Source organism: Nyctibius grandis, chromosome 6 (genome assembly GCF_013368605.1).
Source record: "Nyctibius grandis isolate bNycGra1 chromosome 6, bNycGra1.pri, whole genome shotgun sequence".
Lineage (NCBI taxonomy): Eukaryota > Metazoa > Chordata > Aves > Nyctibiiformes > Nyctibiidae > Nyctibius > Nyctibius grandis.
The window spans coordinates 51,960,926-51,981,906 of NC_090663.1; the positions used below are offsets into that span (position 1 = coordinate 51,960,926).

The 20,981-nt window shown below is 44.6% G+C and overlaps 1 protein-coding gene across 5 annotated transcripts in view; it reads right to left on the reverse strand.

Annotated features, from left to right (window-relative positions):
• TMEM131L (transmembrane 131 like) overlaps positions 1 to 18,903 on the reverse strand; it is an 87,118-nt gene extending 68,215 nt beyond the window's left edge. For all 5 annotated transcript variants that reach the window (XM_068403482.1, XM_068403486.1, XM_068403478.1 and 2 more), the window contains exons 1-3: positions 18,762 to 18,903; positions 18,344 to 18,414; positions 10,569 to 10,612 (exon numbers count right to left, since the gene is read on the reverse strand). In XM_068403482.1, the coding sequence (XP_068259583.1) occupies positions 10,569 to 10,612; positions 18,344 to 18,414; positions 18,762 to 18,885 (239 nt within the window). In that variant the 5' untranslated portion in view covers positions 18,886 to 18,903. The remainder of the gene's footprint in view (positions 1 to 10,568; positions 10,613 to 18,343; positions 18,415 to 18,761) is intronic.
• Between the last annotated feature and the right edge of the window lie 2,078 nt (positions 18,904 to 20,981).

A 20,981-nucleotide genomic window follows, 5' to 3' on the forward strand; every position in this document is an offset into this window, starting at 1 on the left:
TTAAAAGGCAGCACAACATACAGGAACCTCAAGACCTTGGAAACCATACAAAAGATCCTCCTCGCAAACAATATGAAAACAAGCACACATCTGTGTTTTCTCTCTCCAGTGCTAAACACATCACACCGAGACTGCTGGCTCAAGAGTCGAAGAAGTCTCCAAAGTCCCTCTTTGTTCCAAGCGTATTCCCAACGGGAGCGCAATACACTGCTCTGATAAATGTGGACCAGTGTCCTAAATGCCAGGAGATGTCATTCAAGCACATACACATGCATTCATATGGCCCAATTTCAGTTAGATATATGACCACTGACTCCATTTCTGTTCTCATTAATAAGAAACAAATACCTACAGCTGAAGGACTGCAAAGAGTTGCCTAATCCCACCAAGCCCACGTGCTGCCCATGGAGGAACCCTTCATAAGTGCTCATGGGGGAAGCAGGAAGCAGGATGCCAGGTGGCCTATTTTATTTTTCGGCTTAATTTTGATAACCAGAAATCGCAGGAAAGGTCAAGACCTCAGTACGCCAACAAACTTTAAAAAAAAAAAAAAACATTAAGTATTAACATTTGGATTCACTGCTTGCCAAACACTGTCACCTCTGAAAGAAGCGTGCAGAAGTTGATGGCAGCACTTGCAGTGACTCAAAGCCGGTCTCTAGAGCTTCTGGAAATCTGAGTGTCTGTATAACAATCACATTTTGGATCTTCTCTCAAGACCCACAAAAGCTTTTCAAGATATACCCACCACATCGGTGACTGGGAGAAGCCCTCCAGTAAATCAGGAGGGGAAACAGAGCTGTAAGAACATGGCAGCATTCAGGGAGCACAGAGAAGAACAACAAACAGTAAAACAAGAGAGATTACTAACTTTGCACTAGATCAGGTATCAGCATTCACACGTGACTTAAAAAAGCTGGGAAATTCCCACTCAGGAGATAGATATCTATATGCTACCAACAAGGCACATAGTAGGAGAAACTAAGAGAAGCAGATTACAAACCGGTCATTTATCTCTATTTATCTCTATCTACTTTGCAAAGTTGAGACTGCCTATTTAATTCAAAGTTAACTTTTTTTTTTGAGCAGAAGTGCAGAGATATGTAACAAGAGAATTATGCTTCAGTTTCTCAAAGGAAATAACCAGCTCCTAGAGAGAAACATTAAAACAATGAACAGCAATTTAAAAAATTGGAAAACAATATATAATGATTTACATATGCAAGAGAAATAACAAGAATGTATGTCAGAACAATTTTGACTTAAGGTCACTTTTTCTTCTTCATATATATCATTCAGGTTTCTGAAAGTCTTCTCAGGCATTTTAAAGTGTGTAAAATCATCATCCTATTGATATACAAGCATCCCCAAACATCAGACCAGTTTCAAATCTTAGGACTGCAAAGGGACCGATATCTTTTATAATGCAAGCTCAGCTACATTACTGCAAGTTTCACCATCCTATCATCCGAAAGAACAGTTTCTAGAACTAAAAAAAACAGTGAGTTGTTTTCTGCATTTCTCCTGTTTCCTTCAGGAGTATGCTGCCGTGAACAAACATTTTAACAAAACTTTTTCTTGCGCAGAAAGCCCGACTTCTAACTGAAACACAGGAAAACCATGAACCAGAGACAACACAGCCTGTGCTTTCAACAGCACTGAACATGATATACCATATCTTAACTTTCTCCTTTTTACTTCCAAGTCCTTACAGCTTCTTCATGCATCTTCACAAAGTTTTGAAGTAGAAGTTGGCTTTTATCAGGCGGTAACAAAAAGCATTATTTTGCAGTTCAAATTTCTTAATTTTGACATCTGTGGGGTTCTGGTATCCAGGTGGGTGAGACACTAAACCACCAACTACAGCTCACTAGGTACTACAACAGTATCTTGAAGCAGATGAGAGGCTATCAAAAGATAAGAACTTCAGCAAAAACAAGAACAGAGGGCTGCTACTCACCCTTCTCTTGAAAAATATTTTCCCTTCTCTCTCTTTTTCCTCATAATTCTGAGAAGAAAAAACCTTCTTCACAGTGATTTGTTTTTGACTGAGGAATTCCTGTGTTGAAAATTTATATAAAGTCCATTTGTTCTACAGAAAGCAAGGTCTGTTTTGTACACACACACATAAAAATATCCAGAGTTGTCCTTGTCTAATTATATTTCCATTGCACTTTCTAAAAGTTACCAAGACACACACATACAAAAAAAAAATCAGCTTTATTTGTACACCACTTTGGGGGCAGTAGGTGGAGAGGAACATAAGGTGACTATGAACACAGCCAGCTTTGCCCTCCATATTCCTTACCTCAGGTGGCATCCTGGACGTTACACAGAATGGCAGACCTCTGCCTGAGAGGACAAGCAGACACCTAAATTATTCATACTGACCACATGTTTCTCCTAGGCGATCAGCTTATTAAAGCAAACTCTTGTACAAATAGAAAGCAAATATCTGCAGTGAGTACTCAGAACTCTGCAACTGTTAATACACACTGTCATCACATGCAAGTATAATATTTGATATACTTCTCTTCCTGAAGCGGAGAGGGCTATTTTGTCCTGATGAAGAGGGTAGTTGGTGATTCTGCAATAACCACCACAAAGCAAAGGAAGTGGATAAAAAGTGATGTTTAAGACAATGTTACTAAGATGCTTTTTAAACTTAGGCTTAAATTTATAACCACGACTGAACTTAATGTGGCACAGGTGAGCTATATGCTTTGTTTTCCTGACCATGTTTTTACTTCTGTTACTAAGGCAAATGCCAAAATTACTGAAAAGGCTCCTTCACCTCCTTGCCTACAAGCCCTGCACTCAGAGCCACTGCCAGGTCAGAAGCGCAGCTTTCCCACAGCACATCTCCTAGTCACATAAAAATACGTGAGGCATTATAAGCTAGGTTTGTGTTACCTTTGAGTCTATAGGCAGATGAGAGGCAGGCAACAGCATTGCCTATAACACTTTATTACACTGCATCAGATAGATTTCAGGTAACTTTATACACAGCTTATAAAAATCAAGCCAGCGTGCTGGGGTTGATGATTCAGAATTGGACTGTCTGCAAATTCCTAAAAGCGAGCAAGCTCTTGTTTTTTTCACAATTTGCCAGTCTGCAACAGCAGAAAAACTACGAAGCTAAATGCTTATAGCATGTCAATTTTCAGATTGCTGACATTAGTCTATTATTCTAGATGTCTATAGTTTAACTGAATAATGGTAAAATTAAACTTACTGTAAATTAATCCCTCTTAAGGACAAATAAGAAGCAGCTATTAGGGAAATTAAAATAATTTGTTAATAATAAATGTATAGATATAAAGCTAAATCTTCTGTGGCCCACTGCCCACAAATCACAAGGATTAGCCTGAGATTAACAGAGATCTGAAATTCATTATTAGTGTATTCAAATGTAATAGTAGAAGCATAAGAAGAGAGTTCCTATACTGAACTACTTACATATATTATAGAAGCAGCATGTATGGGCTAAGGGGACACTAAGTTTACAATGATTAGAACAAGGACAAACATGCCACAACAGTTGTTTGCTTTTGCTTTTCTTTTTTTTTTTCTCTTCTCTAAACAGTGTATGTGTCCTAACATCCCCTTTTCCAAAACAAGGCAGGCTAAGTTTAAGAAGAAAAACACCATATTCCAGAGTGCTCACAGCATGCAGCTGCTTGGCATTAAGAGCTGAACCTCCCCATGTCTTTGGTGAATGACTATACCAACAGCCTGTGCCACCATGAGATCTATCTCTGCTTCTGCACAGCTTTGCAGCCAGTACTGAAACAAACACAGAATGGGAAATAAGACACCATATGCCCTTGTCCCACCTGCTCAGATCAGGATTGTTCTAACTCCAAAGACTGTGCATTCTGGGTGGACTCTGTCCCAAAGCATAGGCTACAGGGGTTACCAAGAGCCTGAAAAAAATTAAAACCATGCACAAGAAACGATGTATGTGTGTGTGCACTTGCCTTCCACTTTCCATACAGTGGTGGGCTGTGTGACTTGCCACACCGTCCACCCGGAACCCATCAACTGCCTCCAAGGCTATCCATCACACCCATGCAAATGCTTCACCCTCCTCCTGCCCAACAGCCACTGATTTGATGGAGAATGATCACCAGTAAACATTAACCTGGCAAAAACAAAATTAAGAAGTGCTTTTAATCCAGAGGATTCTTCTGACACAACCTGTAGGGCTGCACAAGTCAGAGGACAGCACTGGGGCAACAGAGAGGGCAAGATAGCCTCTTCCTCTTGCAGTACAGAAACTACAACTGTTTCAGGCATGGCCTGGACAGAAACTAAAAAGAAAGAAGAGATGCCATAAAACGGTACACAAGCGACCTACAGAAGAGACAGAAAACTCAGAAAGTGAAGAAATTATTAACAGAAGAAAAGAAAGATAGATACAGGACACCAAAATGCAAAGCAAGGTTTATTTGTCCATCTAAAACAGGTCATTACATCTGAGAAAGTTTACTCTAGTAGCACATGCCCACAAATACAGCTTCTTCACATACACCAATCCCTGTGCAAACAATAACCTCACAGCCCCAGCTGGGAGGAGACTGTCACTGCCTGCTGCTATTTTTACCAGTAAAGAAACTGGGGTAAAGACAGCCTGCGTGGCTTTTCAAGGCAGCGTGAGCCGTATGAAAGTACAAGTGCCAATTCTCAATTACCACACCAAGACTGTCTTCCATTTCTCAAAGCCAAATTGTCACCCATAGATGAGAAAGCCGATTTTAGGCCAGCGTACAAGCTGACACACAGATCAAAGTGTCACTGATCTGACGATGGGCATCTTCCAGTCCAAGAGGGCTCACCACGGTGAAGGAAATACATACATACATACCAGCAGGGTTTTTTCAATGCAAGCAGACAAGATTTTGACGATGAGTGGGATTGCAACAGCATATCAAAGAGTAATTAAATCTGGCCATGCATCACCTTTAAAATATTTCAGTTAAGGTCAATTAGGACCTATGCTGAGGACAGAAGTTTGACAGCTCTTTGCAAAACGCAGCACGACTGTCTCGTTTGCCATTAGCTCCAGATCCTAGAAAGCCAGAGCATTAGCTCCTCAGTCTGGTGTCAAACACAGCACAGCCAGCCTAGGCCCCTGCTCTCATTTCAGAAATGTGAAAGCAACTTAGAAACAAATAAATAAATGGATAGCTGACTCATTTGCCAGCACACAGCACTGGCATGCAATGTCCCAGGGCAGCGGCGGGGACAAAACCTGTTTTTTTACACCCTGTATCAGCAGATAAGCAACACAATTTTGCAAAAGGATCAGTATTTTAGAAGAAGCAATGCACACGAGGGCACAGTTGTCCCTAACAGCATTTAATACAAAGTCCAGCAAGGCAAAGTTCATCAGTGAATGAATTACAACACATAAAACAGAGATAAAAAATTAAAGCAGCAGGAGTTCAGCCTGCCACCCTGGCTGTGCCTGGCAAAAGTGTAAGGAAGGAGAGGAAGAGGAACACTGACAGTTCCTTCCAAAACAATATGTGTCTTCACCTACAAGAGATTCACCCAACTTTGTTTACCTTCTAGCAATTTTCTTCAGTACACTTTTTATTCGAGCTTCACATTATCCTCTGTGTTCCCTACAGGTGTTTCCTTAGGGATTTTCACCCAAGCATAACAGGTAGGTGTGTGCATCTCATTTCCACTCCTTTACTTCCAAGAATTATATAAAGTAAATTTAATTTCTTTAGGCATCCAGCAAAACTTAAAATCAGTAGCCCCTTGGTGATTTGGTGAAACTGTAAGTAGGATACAACAACAGCGACTTATCAATTAAAAGCAAAAGTTAACCAGTATTGAAGTAGTTTTTGGTGCAACTAAGTAAAAACACCCATTCTGTGCATACTGTAGAAATGTTTTACTTTATTCAAGTGCATTAATGGTGACTAAAAAGCTTTTTCCCAAGAAATGCAGCTTTTTTTCTTTTTTTAATACACACATGGATTTCTGCTTATTAAAAACTTAATAAAGCAACTTTCGCTATTACAAGTTAGCACCAAGTGTCTATCCTAGGAAAAGTCTTCATGTATTTTTTCAAATACTTTCCGCGGCAAGTTTAATGACAATCTAAATGACTAGTAGTATTCAATACAAGCTTAGGTTGAAAATACTGGTTTAGAATGGTTCCTTCCAAACAGTTCAAGCACGCACTGACACTCTCAAAACTACTTTTCAGCTTTTCATTTTGAAACACTTTCTCAATGGATACTCAGTTTGACTTTATTAAAGATGTTTAAAAAGTAAACACAACATAAAAGAGTATTTTTTTTCATATTTGGACATTTCTTCTGGCACAAAATAATTTCTTATTCTTTTCAGTTAGAAAAAGCAGAAGGAAAAAAAAATCCGTTTGATCGCAACCTGTTTTTCAATCTCTTCCTGGCTTAGCCACCACCCAAGCTAGTTACCTGGTACACTGGCATACCACCAGTCCCATGCTATTACTTTCCAAGAACTGGACTGTCAGAAACTATGGCACTAAGACCACAGGCTTTTTTGAAGGCTGCGTCACCTCTGAAGTGTCTTAATAGTCCATCCACAGCACCAGGCTCATCTGTGCCTCTTGGCTGGAGATGAGATGAAGTTGTGGCCAGTGAGAAACTGCCATGTACAACCTGGCAACGTGAAGCAGGCTCACTCTCCCCTGCCACTCTAGATTCTTCCTGAAGCAAATGTTATAACTACGTCTCTTAAGTATCAGCTAAACCCTCGAGTAATTTTGCAGTCCGTACACCTTAACTGCTTTGTTGTCTCTCAGCCAGCTAGTAAGCTACTCCCTTTCTACCTTTACCTTCCAATTTCTTTTCCACGTCTAGAGCACTATTTCACAGACACAGCAAAAATCACAGGATTAGGAGTAACTCCACTTGGTAATCAGGAGAGGTCAAAGTGCCAAGCACCATCTGTCAGTCCCTAGGCTGCACTATCACCCCAGCAAGAACCCACTGGGAGCTGATACCACCCACTGCCCCAAGCAGCTCCAGTCCATTGGGTCAAACACTCATCCAGTGATCAAAGGCAAAGGTTCAACAGAAATGCTTGACTGAGCTAACTGCATCACACTTCATTTTCCTAGCAGTTGACACCTATCTACACAAAGCAAAATATGCCCTGTCACAGGTAAAGGCTGGAAAATGTCCTCTTACTCACTAATTATGTACCATACTCTTAGTATTGTATGGCTTTCCTTTCTCATGGACTATTAATGCACATCACGTGTTAAGACTACATGCTCCACATCTTGAGTACAGCAGTTTATTCTGGTGAAAATGTTCTTTTAACATGTCTGCTGGGAAACTGGATCCTCAATGGCCTTTCTCCAGAAGTCCTCAAAACCCAGGATTAAGAATGTCATACATGTGAAAATTCATTTTTTCTTTTGATAGTCTAATGTCTACTTCCTTAAAGTAGAAAGCTAAAAATTCTGATAGCATCATTTGTGCATATCACCTAACAGTATTGTCCCTTTGTCTGTGCCAGACTTCTGCATTTGACTCATTCTGCTGCTTTAGCAAAAGCATAATAAAAAAGCAAGCACCTACGTCTTCAAAATCTGCTACTGCCAGCTGTGGCAAGTGAACAGTCACCAGCATGAAGGGAAAAAAAACCAACCAAACAAACACCCACACCTTTCTGTCAACACCTGTCATTGACTTTGTTCTAACAAAGCTTCCTGACCCAAAGTTGTTCTGGAAGGCATCTTTTTACTGCTGACTTTCAAATGTAAGAAACAGTTTTTTAAGGAAACTTGAAGCTTTTTTAATTGGCTAGTCCAAATACATATGACTATAATTCTGTCAAAGACTGTGGCCTGAAGCAGTACATCAGCAACTCAAGTATCTACTGTGCAGCATTTCTCATTTCAGAGTCTGATCCAGAGAGACACAAAACAGTGGATAGCAACCTGTGGTAGCATCCAAGCAATCAGTAAGGCAGGAATCCTAGGCTGAAAATTAAGGAGTTGCTAATTACATTTTTTTCTCACTCAGGGCAGCTGCAAGCCCACGGACCTCCAAATGAACCATTTCTCATTTACACACAAAATAGCTCTTAACAAAAATTGCTATTTTGACAATGTCTTTTTACCTCCATGCAAACTTTTGTGTTTGTTAAGGCTAAACCCAAGACAGAAATAATGAGACTACATCAATCCCCCTTGTGCACTTGCCACAAAAACAAGAGTAAACCAAGAAGCTCATCCCAAATGGAAGACCCTGTGATACACGTGCAGAGGAAGTCAGTTAACAGACTGTTAAAACTTTACTTTTTTTTTTTTTTAAAGTAGGTTAGCAAGTTCCCAAGAGAGCCCATTAACCTCGAATTAAAAACTGAATAAAAACAATGTTTTGGGAAGAGACTTTCTCCTTTATGCCCCAAGATGCTGAACTCTTTCCACTTTCTTCAGTTCTGGGGAAAATTTTGAATTCTCTCTCTCCATTAACTTCTGTTCATACTGCTACTTTAAGGTGCTTTGCTTCTAGGGGCTTCACATCAAATTTCAGTAGCTTTAGCTGATTTCCCTAAGGCACGCTGGCAGACAATGAGATGGAGATGCTGCAAACTCTCTGGTTTTGCTGCTACAGGAAAAGGAAATCCCCATGATTTCACCATATAGTAATATAAGCCAAGGGCATGAAAGTTAATCTGCAAATAAACTAATAAATTCTAGTCCTTCTAACATACCTTTGCTAGGTCTTCTTCATAAAGTCTACACTATAAGATTCCTTCAGTATAGAAAGCATACACAGATCAGTGTTTACATACAGCAGCAAACCAAAACAGTTTAAAAGACACAAACAAACCAGTGTCTGTTTAGGCAAGTTTCCTGAAGCATTTCAGTATGACAATAGAAGGATATTTCCATCCATGCAAGTGAACCTTATAAACTTTGCTTTCAGAAAACAAGTTCATTTATGAAAATGAGTAATTACTAGAAAAATCTTTAAGCACCTGAATGACAAAAAAAAAAATAGTCAAACTACTTTTTCCTATTTCCTGAGTCTCAAGAACTATATATCTTTCAATAATATTTTTATTATTGCTACAGTAGCCAGTTACTCCATGCAGCTCCCGAGAAAAACAGGCAGGTGGAGATTTTTTTCCCTAAACTACATTTCTCTGCCTAACGAAAATCTCAGAAACCACCTCAAGCACAGCATTTGAGACTGCTGTCTTTTGACTATCTCTCAATAAAGAGAGCGTGCTTAGGCACACAGTGAAAATTTTGCATCAAAACCATAGCAGTCCCCAGCTGAAAATCAGAAAGTTCTGTTATTTGTGCAGGGAAAATGCCAGCTTTCAAGAGTTTATCCCTCTTTTCACAAGGGAAAGAGGAAAAAAAAAAAAAAATCCCCTGTGCAGGTAGGAACTGGGGGACACAGGTAAGCATAAACCAGCAGCAGCAGCTGTCAGAGGCAGCAGTAATTCTCCCATCCTATTTCTATGCCATCTTTGTCATTCCCACGGAGATGAGGCACAGGAGCCCTACGGTGATGCTGGGTTTGGATGAGAAGGCTCCCGAGGGGGCAGAAAGAGGGGGAAAAGCATGTGAAGAAGTGTTCCAGTGCAGGACAGACCCATCATAACGATCCCCTTCCCACCCCCAGGCTTACCCCTTCTGCCAGCTCCCAGACAGGCTTGTGTTTTATCAGATCTATTTGCTCTCAAACCCAAGCTAAGGGCAAAGACAGGAGGTAAATTAGAAAAGCATTTCTGGCTAACTGCAGCCTTCAGAGCACGGTGGTGTTACACATGTTTATTTTAAGTCTTGTGATCTTTCTGGCTGGCATGGCACTGAAAGCTGTCCCCACATTAACACATACCAAAGGAAGGAAGTGTTTCACTGGTAGATGTCCAAGCATTTTAATCTGGACGCTCAGAGGAAACAAAATGTGTATTTAAAAAATAATCTGTGATGCTATTTACCCAACCCTTCAAAACAGAGAAGGCCTGATATTAACAGAAACAGCAGAGTTGAGGCTACAGTTCTTAAGAGCTTTATTATTTATCTGATTTCAAGAAATAAGGCAGGATATTTACTGTTTCAGAGCAACACATTAATAAGCCTCTGGCTTTAAATCTTCTTTACCTCCCTCCCCACCTTGGTACACATCAACACTCCAAGACTACTTACATTTGCAAATTTTGGAACAGAAAACTGTCCTCTTGTTTAAAGAAATTAATTACAAAACACACCATAAAGCAGAATTAATAAACACAGAATTTTTTGTGTAAAAGCAATTAAAAGCAAATGCAACTTAGAGATACAATAAGGAGAAAGAGATGCAAGAGGGCATTTCAGTCTTGCGCATGCTGTGCACTATTTTCTGGTTTTGCTAACAAATTAATATTAACATTAGTTGAGAAATTCGTAAGCCACAAGTAATGAAAATCTATTTAATATACAGCAGAAAGAATCGTTTTTAGTAGTCTGTGAAATCACACTTCAGTATTTTCTAAAGCAAAAACCAAAACAAGCTTGTTTTCAAAACTCTTGTTTTCATTTGAGTTTTGCTTACCTTTGCTCTTGTGGATGCTCTTCCACATCCTCCTCCGAATCAGCCTGACAAACAGAGAAAATACTAGGTAAGAATCTCAGAATTGCAACAGGGTGCACTGGACATACGTACCACTTTTAACTTCTCTGAAGATGGACTCTCACGCGACTTGCTTGCAAAACAAACTCAGAAATCTAAAATTCCTACAGCAATTCCTTTATGATTCAAGAAAGGTGGATGCTGACCATCCCATTTGAGGTTTCAGCTCATCTGGCCAACATAAATGGTGACTTAACATGGCTACTCCATTATTTTTTTTCCAAATGCTGATTGAACAGACTCATTTTCCATTTATACAAATGCACCTATACAAAATTCTGCTCACACATACAGTTTCAATCTAAAACCATCAATTTTCCTCAAACTACAGGAAGACTACTTCCTTCACCTTCAAATTATCTGCCCCCTGTCAGTAAATTTCATTGGCCAGTATCTGAGAAAATAGGATGCATAATAGGATGAAATTCAGATCCCATGGTAACACCAAAAGCAAAGGCAAGGTACCACGTTCTAATTGGGGATGGCGAGATCCCAAACCTAGATCCTATCAGCGATCAGCAGCACGTACAGAAATCGGAGAGAGCAGAAGCTTTAAACACAGTAGCTTAGCTTGGTTGCTGGACTAAGTAATTTTCGAGACACGCAGCTAACAAACTGTGCCAGCTTGCAGTTCACAACTCACCACTTTGAGCTGTCTACAGAAATGAACTCAAGCGTTGGTTCAACGAGCTCCCTGCAGGAAATCCATTTAAACCAAGCAGGTAGCTGCTCTGAACCAGCCGAGGTCTCCAGGGAAGCTTTAGGTACAACTCAAAAGGGAGCATGTCACAGCCACCCAACCTGCGCTGATTAAACCAGGGACAAATTTAGGGAGATTAACATTCTTCAGGAAGAGGTCACAGTTATCCTGCCAGGCACAGCTGGTAAGTTTTCCCAGCTACTGCTTCTGCAGGTGACGGTTCCATAAGACACAAGCTACAGACCTTAGTAATGAAAAGGCAGGAAAAAAAAAAAAAACCACAAACCTTTTAAAATTAAAGAGTGCACCTTACACCACTCCTCCTACATGTTTCCCATGTAACTGCATCATGGAACAGGCCCCAAGACACCAGCTTTGACTCTAGCTCCTATTTTCATTTTTTTGAAAAAAAAAAAAAAAAAAAATCACCTGCACAAACACTGAACATCTTTCTACACACTTCAGATGCTTAAGCAGACCAGGCAGCCCTACTCATCTACTGAACAGGATAGAAAGCAGGATTTCTGAAGACCTGAACCTTATGAAGGGGGAAAAAATTACAACCACACTAAGGCAGCAAATATGGTTGTTATTATTATTATTATTAATAATTAACACTATTATGGCTAAAATAATGACCCTATGGCTAATATTATTACAGATCTTGCCAAAAGCTACCAGATGCACCTGAACTTTAATCTTTTGCCACAAGCAGCTCATCCAACAGAAGCAGCACAGCCTTTACCATAGCATAACCAAATCTGTAACAAGACTGACAGGGAAGTACAAGTTGATTTGAGGACTTGACAATCTTTCTGTATGTCTGCCCTTAAAGGGAGGTTGGAGACACCATGATACTTGTCCAGTCACACAGCTCTTCAGCACAGACCCACCTACCTAGCAGTCCTAGCACGTGGCCCTCATGAAGACCTGGCCATCTCCTCTAATGACTGAGCTAAGCCTGGCTGTTAGACTCCACCAGTATGGCACAATACAAACCCATCATCTGTTTTCCAACTTCTCCAAGCTCCTTTTGTACTTCCAGGACCTCAGTACAATATCAAGAAGAATTAGAGGACTCCTCATCCATCTCCTCCAGAAACAGCTTCTCTGCCACAACAGGCTGGCAAGCTATCCTCATTTTAAATGGCCTAACTCCTCCTTTAAACGGCTTAACGTCTATCAGGCATCAGAAACCTGGGACTGTGTCATTACACAGTGCTCACCCTTAGCACTAGTTATCTTACCACTTCTCCTCTTCACTTTTTCTCAAGCAACAATGAAGAAAAACTTCCCAATCTACAGTGCACCCATAGCATAAAATCTCAATTGTGCAAGGAAAAAAAAAAATTTTAAAAAAATCACCCTCAATTCTGAGCATGCACACAGAGCCCCACGTCCAGCATTCTCCCATCTTCTCCCATGGGAGATCTTATTGCTGTACACAAGTAGCTGAAAGGAGGTTGTAGCGAGGTGGCTGTCAGTCTCTTCTCACAAGTAACAAGTGACAAAACGAGAGGAAATGGCCTCAAGTTGTGCCAGGGGAGGTTTAGATTGGATATTAGGAAAAATTTCTTCACAGAAAGGGTTATCAAGCAGTGGAACCGGCTGCCCAGATGCAGATGTAGTGCTTAGGGATATTGTTTAGGGATATTGTTTAGGGATATTGTTTAGGGATATTGTTTAGGGATATTGTTTAGGGATATTGTTTAGGGATATTGTTTAGGGATATTGTTTAGGGATATTGTTTAGGGATATTGTTTAGGGATATTGTTTAGTGGTTGACTAGGTAGTCAATGGTATACACTGAGGATTTTTTTTTTTTTTAAAAAAAAAGCAAGATTTCTCAAACTACCATATCAACAGACAAGTACTACAGGGGGATAGGAGGAAGGGAATGACTCCTGAAGCTAAAATGCAGGTCCCAGAAGCCTATCCATGACAGGAAAAAAAAAACCTTCCTCCAAACCTCATCCTGAATACGGGCAGGTGCTTATCTTGTGCTAGAAAGCCCCTGAAAGCACCCCTCTCATGTCACACAAGTCACAAGAGCCTGGGCTGACAGCTTCTGCATAATCTGCATGGCCAAACAGCCCCAAGCCCTATCAGCACCATCCAGAAGCTCAGCTGGGAGGCTGGAGAAGCCTTTGAACAGCCCAAAGAGGAACACAATTCCTACCCCAAGTCTGTCTCAGGCACAATTTCACACAAATTGTGCGTCTTCAGACAAACCCTGCTTTGAAGTAGGTGACTCCGTACATTCAATTTGTGCACAGCTGATGGGATGCACCTCTGTTAATAACATACTGCAGTGCCGTGTATCTCGGATACATATGTAAGATCAAGGTCTTCATCAGCTTTTGAAACTGGCAGAACAATTAACCTTATTAGCCCCTGAGCTGCAGTGAAGAACAGGAACTGAAGACGAGTTGCTACTACAAGGAAAAAGAAAAAAATAACAAAATAATCTTCCAGAACAAAGCAGAGCCTTTAAAGTGAAAACCCAGGCAGCAGCTCTGTGTTTGACCAGTGTCTGTAACAGACTATGACACAGTAAATACTGTGGTCTCTTTCTCCAAAATTCAAGCATCTGAAACATTACCACAGTAATCTGAAATCAGCAGTCACTGTAACCTCCTAAGTATCTGCAAGAAAACTGAAACATACACAAGGCGTTCCTCTAATGAAACATCTCGCTCATCTCCTACATGCACCATGCAGGAACAGTAGAAAACCCATCACATCAGACAGACGTGGCACCGACATCAAAAAAAGGTTTGGTGTATGTTGCCTTTGATGACTTACTGCCATTTTCAATTGCGATAACAAGACCTACAACTTAACCTTCATTATTTCATTTTAAAGTAGTTCCTCCCTCAAAACTGAAGGGGCTGAAAGGAAGGCGCTGAATGCCCTGCTCTGCAGGTACCCAACGTGCCTGCCCCTGCCTTCAGATGCTCACAGTAATCACCAAAGCACTTTCTGACAGACAAACACACAACTATGACTCTCCGATGCCTCTTCTAAGTGGTGTCCACCATGAACAACAAATGGCATTTGTACTTCTCCTTTCATACACTCGTGGCCCTGGAGATGGCAGGCCTGATACCCTTACTGTGTTCTTCCTTGGGCTCTTTCCTCTCCACTTCAGAAAAAAAAAAAAAATATAGCTTAATCATCTTTCAGCTTTGTACTGAAGTGCTCCAACATGGCCGTTTATATTTGGAGCTTTTTCAGCCTTTAACAGTGAAGGGCTTGGGTGTCAAGTCCGACACAAAGGAGCTTTTCTCCCAAGCATTTTAGTTAAGTAAGTATTAACAAGTTACAAACAAGCAAGCAAAACCACAAAATTATAAGGAGTCTGAATAAAAACCACAACTGCCCTAATCAAGCCTCTTGCGCTTGAGATTTTCCATGTCAAAATCCCACTGGTTTTCCACGCATCTTCCAGTCATCAGGGCAGGCAAGACTTTACATTTTTCCACATTGAGGACAAATGATGGGAAGAAAAACAAAAACACAAACCCAGCCAAGCTACCCCAGGGACGCTTGCTATAAAAAGGAGGTCAAGGAGAAGGAGAGCAAGGCGGGAGCTCTGCGGCTACCCCACACTTCACACCACCTTCAAGAAAGGGAAACTGGGCGCAAGGGAATACGGATACCACATCCGACCAGGAAACCCAGCTAGTCTCAAAGCAAAAAGGGAACCCAGGAAGAAACATTAAAATGCCAAAGGAAGCTGCGGACCGGTGGAAGACTGTCAGCACACTAGATACAGCCAGCCCCCTCCTCAGCTCACGCGCACAAGCCCATGCACCCCCTCACCGACTGCAACGCTCCAGGCACCCACGAGGCTCGGCTGCGGAGTAAGAGCAGAAGGTGAGCCATCCCCAAACAGCTCTGCAAGCTTCTGAGGAAGCAGAAATCAAAAGATCACAAGCACGAGGGGGAAAAAAGAGAAAAAGCACAAACACATGTAAGAGGGAAGCTGGGAGGGGGCACGCGAGAAGCACACACAATGAAAGGGAAGAAAGAGGAAACAGAAGGTAGAACGGCCGACCAGGGTGGAAGCGTGGGGGCCCTGGGCGGCTGCGCTCCAGCATGCAAATTCATGCAGTTCACGTAGACAAAGCGATGCTGTGAGAGGCCTGGAAAACAACTGCAAATATTAAAATGCTTTGTGGTCCTGTCCCCCTCCCCCTTGCCTCTTAACACGATGTCTTTATTCGGTATGTGCTCTTGGAACAAAAGCACACATGGGCAACCTGACAGCTGAGTTGGCTACCGACCCGTCCAACTTTCATCCTCAAATTCTGCAGGCAGCAAGGAATGCTCAAAACTGCTCTGTCACAGGCAGCTGATGATGCATGGAAAATAAGATAATAGTGCAAAGCCATGACAGAAAGGCAAAAGCATCCATCAGACAGCGTTGGTAATCCACCAGAAATAGGCAAAAAGGCTGGGCAGACAGGGCAACCTAATCCATAGACCTGCTCAGAGCCGGTGACGTGCAGACAGAAGGGAGGTGCTTTGGGTGAGGAGCACGCATGGTTCCTTCCCTGGATTTTTCACTCTGCATATGAAGTCCTGTGCTGCACTCCCGCCCACCCTCCTCCAAAAGGGAATAGGAAGAACCAGATCAAAGAACCGGGACACTTCCCATTCCCAAAGTCTTCCCTGAGACCTATCTTTAAACACGTGAATGAAGCAACCCTTGGATATTCCCTATCAAACAACATTTATTATCCACTCAAAAGCAAGGAAGCTCTTCCTCTTACTAGACCCCCACCATCACATCACCACTGCTGTGGTACATAAACACTGAGCAACAACCTTCTGTGGGGGTTTAAGTGACAAGTCTGCTCTTGCAAGGAAGAGAACATGGACAACCTCCTCATAGCAGTGAGTCAGGCAATTTTTTTTTGTGGAGCACTGAGACCAAGAAGCAATAAACCTCTTGCAAGTTTAAGCACTCCTCTAACAAAGAAAGGGCAGCCAGATGTTAACAGATGAAGCAGTTTTCCAAATCTCCAGAGCTGATGCCAGCATCTCCGCCAATGCCCCTCACCAACCCAGTGGGACTGCGGCAGGGTGGGTAACCCTAGACTCCTCGGGCACTCAGAAGAGCCATAACCAGCCATCACAGAGCAGTGCCACCAGTCCATGGAAGCAGTGTGGGAAGAGTCCCTCGCCACATCCGCAGGGACAGAGGGAGGTGTCTCTTCCTCCTCCCTCACAACAACTGGAAAAGGTGGCTTCAAATTTGGCCACAGGCCCCAAGCCCGAGAGGTGCTGGGTAAAGCCCAAACTCGCAAGGGAACAGAAATTTTGGCATCAGGGTTGGGCCTAGAATCAAGCTTCGGTTTTAAAAGCTGTTTGAGGAACACAGGGCCTTCTGCTTCAGCTTGAGCAGTCACCGATGCATCAGATGCTACTGTGGTCCCCAAGCTGGGAGGGGAAAGCCATGCAAAACAGCCACTGCACCACTAGTGCCCAGAGAATGGTTCGTCCGGCTTTTAATGTCCGACTTTTATTTCAGTGAGCCTATTGTGATTTTCACTTCTCACTCTGTCACAACTGAAACTAGAAGACCTGTTTTCTTTCCTGCATACCTAATGCAGCATCTACAGAAACGACAGAAGAGCAGCAGCCTCAGCTTCACCTTTCACTGCTGCAAGAACTGAGCAGGACCATATGCTCCACCACATCAAGGTCAAAGGCCATTCATGTCTGGTTTTGTTTCAGCCACGCTACAGCTTATATTTTATGAGGATGCTCAAGAACAAAGTGTTTTCCAAGAGGACCTAATCTCTTCAGGAAGTAAACATCACGTCATCATCACTCAATTGGAGCTTTGCAACAAGGAGCAACTATAAACGACTGCATTACACTGTTCTACCTCTAATGCATCTTAATGTCTTCAAGGTAAAGACTGCACAAGCAAAAGGCCAAGTTCCTTAAGCATCCCTGGGCAAAGAGAGACCCTGCACCTTCCCTTAGCTACTACCACATCTGCACCACACAAATTCTGAACAGCATAATATATAAAAATATTTTTTTAAAGTATTTGTATATAGAATAGATAATCCTTTCATAACGCCACGATACAAAACGCTGGGCCCTGGTAAGCAGCACCAATTGTCAGCTAGCTGAGGAGAGAAATAACACTTCAGCTGTTTTTCCCTACATTACTGGGTATCAACGGCTGAGCACTAAACAGAGAATGATATAATGGCTGAAGAGAAATAAAGTACTCCCTTTTCCTCTCACATAGGATTGCATCCCTAAGGACTGCTTCTTCCCATTTACGAGCCTGGTGCCTTGAAGTCTAGGAAGGCCCAGCTCAACATATGGCAGAGTCCGTCAGTGCAAGTTAAATGACTGCCTCAAATGCTGGGAACTCCAGCCCAGGTCTTCCAGCATCCCTCCTCGCTCACCAGCCCAGCCATGTATTTCACCGTACCGGCTCCTCTTCCCATACAGAACGTAACAAATCATGTTACCACTCAACAACAGCGGCTAAACAAAACAAAACTGTGCTACCATGAGAGGAACGACAACATAAACGATGTGTCATTTGAGGGAGAAAAATGGCTTCACCTGACCAGGTTCGATATATAAATATATGCATATTCGTTATATGCACACCCAGTATTTACCGTGCACAAAGTATATTCTTTAAAAAAAAAAAAAGGGAAAGAGAAAACGGGAAAAACACAGAAAAAAACCCCAGAGCTAACAAACCACGGCGCCGGTCGCAGCCCCAGCAGCGGCAAGGCGCTGGGAGGGGGCAGCCGCGGGGCCGGGGCTGCGGCGTGACAGCGGGCGAGGTCGCCCCCGCCGGCCCCAGCGCCGCCCGGCGCCCCCCGCCGCGGCCCCGCACCCGCCCCCCGGGCCCCAACCCACCCCCCGGTCCCTCAGGGCACCGTAATGGTCCCCGGCCCACCTCGCTCCCCAGCCCCGGCCCCAACCACCGGCCCCCCCCGGCGCCCCTCACCTGGGCGGGCAGCAGGAGCTCCCCCTCCTCGGCCTGCCACAGCTCCACCACGCCGGGGATGGGCTCGATGGCTGCGGGGGCAGAGAGAGAGAAACCGCGGATGGGCCGGCCGTGCTCACAGGGGCCGGGGGCCGGAGCCCGCAGGCGGCGGCCCGGGGCTCCCCGCGCTAGGGCAGGCCTGCAGCGACGCGCGGCCCCGCTGACACCGGGACGCGGCGGGCACCGCGGGGAGCAGGGCCGGGAGGAAGCGGGGTACGCTGCGAGCCACGGCCCGGCTCCCTTTGTGTCCCCGGGCTGCCACCGCGGCAGCCGCCCGAGGGACGGCGGCGGGGGCGGCGGCCCTACTCGCACACCCGGAGAGGGCAGCGGCGGCAGCCCCGCTCCCTCCCTCCCCGACCCGTCCCGTCGGCGCCCTCACCTTGCCCCTGCGCCTCCCCGGGGCGAAAGCAGGGCAGGAGGACGTGGAAGACGCCCAGCAGGAGGTTCATGGCTGCGGCCGCGCGGCAGTAGCCGCTCTGCTGCGGGTAGCGCAGCCCCGCCATGCCGTGCCGCGCCGCGCCGTGCTGCGGCTGGGCGGGGGCGGCGGGCGGTGGCGGGGCGGGGCCGCGGCAGCCGCGGGCACCGCCCATCGCCACACCGCGCGGCTGCGCGCCGCCGCGCCCCGCCCGCGGCCACGCCCCCTGCCGCCGCTGGCAGAGCCGAGCACATGGCGCGCAGCCAGGCGGGGAGCGACACCCCCCCCCCCCCCCCCCCCCCCCCAAAAGCGAGAAGGAAACGGAGGAGGCGGGGGGAGGTGTTGGGGAAAAATGATGCGAAATCGGTTTTACGACCGCGTGTGTGCAAGTGGCGGAGGGTTTGCGGCGGGAGCAGGACTCCCCTCCCTCCCTTACGCCCCTGTGGGGTGTCACCCAGCCGGGGCTTGGGGCTCCCCGGTTATTTTGAGAAAAAAGCATTAAAAAAGTGAGGGAAGGAAGAAAGCAGGAGGCAAGGCAAAGGGGGAGGGGAGAGTTCAGAGAGAAAAAGTGAAGGGAGGGGGGGAGAGGGAGAAAAAAAACACAAAATAGCCCCGAACTGGTGACCTTAGTGCAGATGTTCTGAGGGAAGATGCTGCCAAAGCAAACGGTGGGTGTAAGGGTCGGAGAATAAATGGGCAGTGGGGTTTGCGTGCCTTAGTATTTCTCGGCTGCTTAGCAGCACTGGATGCTGGAGGATTGCTGCTGCTGTTCGGATCCGTTTTGGTTTTGAGTAACTGTTCTGGTGCCTGATGGGTCTCTCCGGTAATTATAGCGTTCATAAAACAGAAGCGTAGAACAGAGCCCAGCGATAGCATATGCTGGTCATGCGGTTTTAACATGCGTCTCACACGCCCTTCTAATCGTATTTTAAAGCACTTGTCCCTTACGCTCAAAAAAATAAACGCTCAAATGCTTAAATTACAGGAAAAAACAGTCATTAAACTAGTTCTGCAAACCTTGAGGAAAAAAAGAAAGCAAATACGCTGCTAACGAGGTTTGCACAACCCCAAAATTGCATCTGGTTCTCTCCTTACTGATCGCACATAGTAACTCACACAAACAATGGAACCATGGTGCTTGCTCACCAAAGGCTCATAAATGAAGCCAAACAAATGACAAAACCCATTTTCAGCCCCAGATTGAGACAACGCATGAGGCCACTTGAGACCTCAGTCCCCAGTCAGCAGCGGGAGAGCTACGCGATGCCCTCTCAGCTTTGTGCTTGTAAAAGCTTTTCCCACCGGGAGGCTCTCCAGGTTTGAGTGAGGGTAGGTCTGTGTGCGGGGAGCACATCTCTGCTCCCGGCAAAAGCAGTGCTGACCCCCTCCCTAAAGGAGAAGGCTTTGGCGTTCGCCCATATTGCACAACGGCCGATGTATGTCAGTGCAGTCTTGTCTGCTGCCCACATCCTCCTCTTGCTTTCCTCTCTTCCCCCCTTTTTCCTGCTCTTTGCCTGTTAGACAGGTCTTTTGTTTTCCACCCAGTCCCTCTGCATCTTTAATTGCATTGCCCATGCTTCCTCACAGGCAGGCAGAGGAATGACTGCCCCAGTTGTATGGGCGCACCCTGTGGCACCCCTCTGCTGTGCCCCTGAGCACCCCGGGGCTTGCAGAGAAACAGCACCTTTTAAAGTGGGAACGGTTGGATGTTTCTCTGCCAACAAACATGCAGCCATGCTTGGACAGGTGCTTGAATAGATGCAGTGGCGAGAAGGAGGGTTATAATGGTATAGACTTTGTATAACAACCCCACCCAGGGGCTGCATGGCACCGTGAGCATAGTGTGCATTCAGCAGGGAACTGCTCCCACCACTTTTGCAACTGGTCCCAGTTGGAACACCAGTTAGAGCCATAGACTGATGTTATTTTATATTATTAGCTTTTTATTGACGAGTTTTTAAAAACCGGTGTCAGCACGAGCTGATGATTTTGCCTGTCAGAGTCTGAAAGTCGACTGCATTTTTAATGTCTGCAGAAAGGAGTCTGGCTGGCAGTAGGTCGGTGTTTAGAGGAAAACTCTCCTACACAGTCTTGATACTCGTTTAGCTAAACATGTTTTAAAATGTTAGTCAAGAGAGGTGGCCTGAGCCACAGTCTGGGATGGGACCAGGCTCCCCTGGGAGA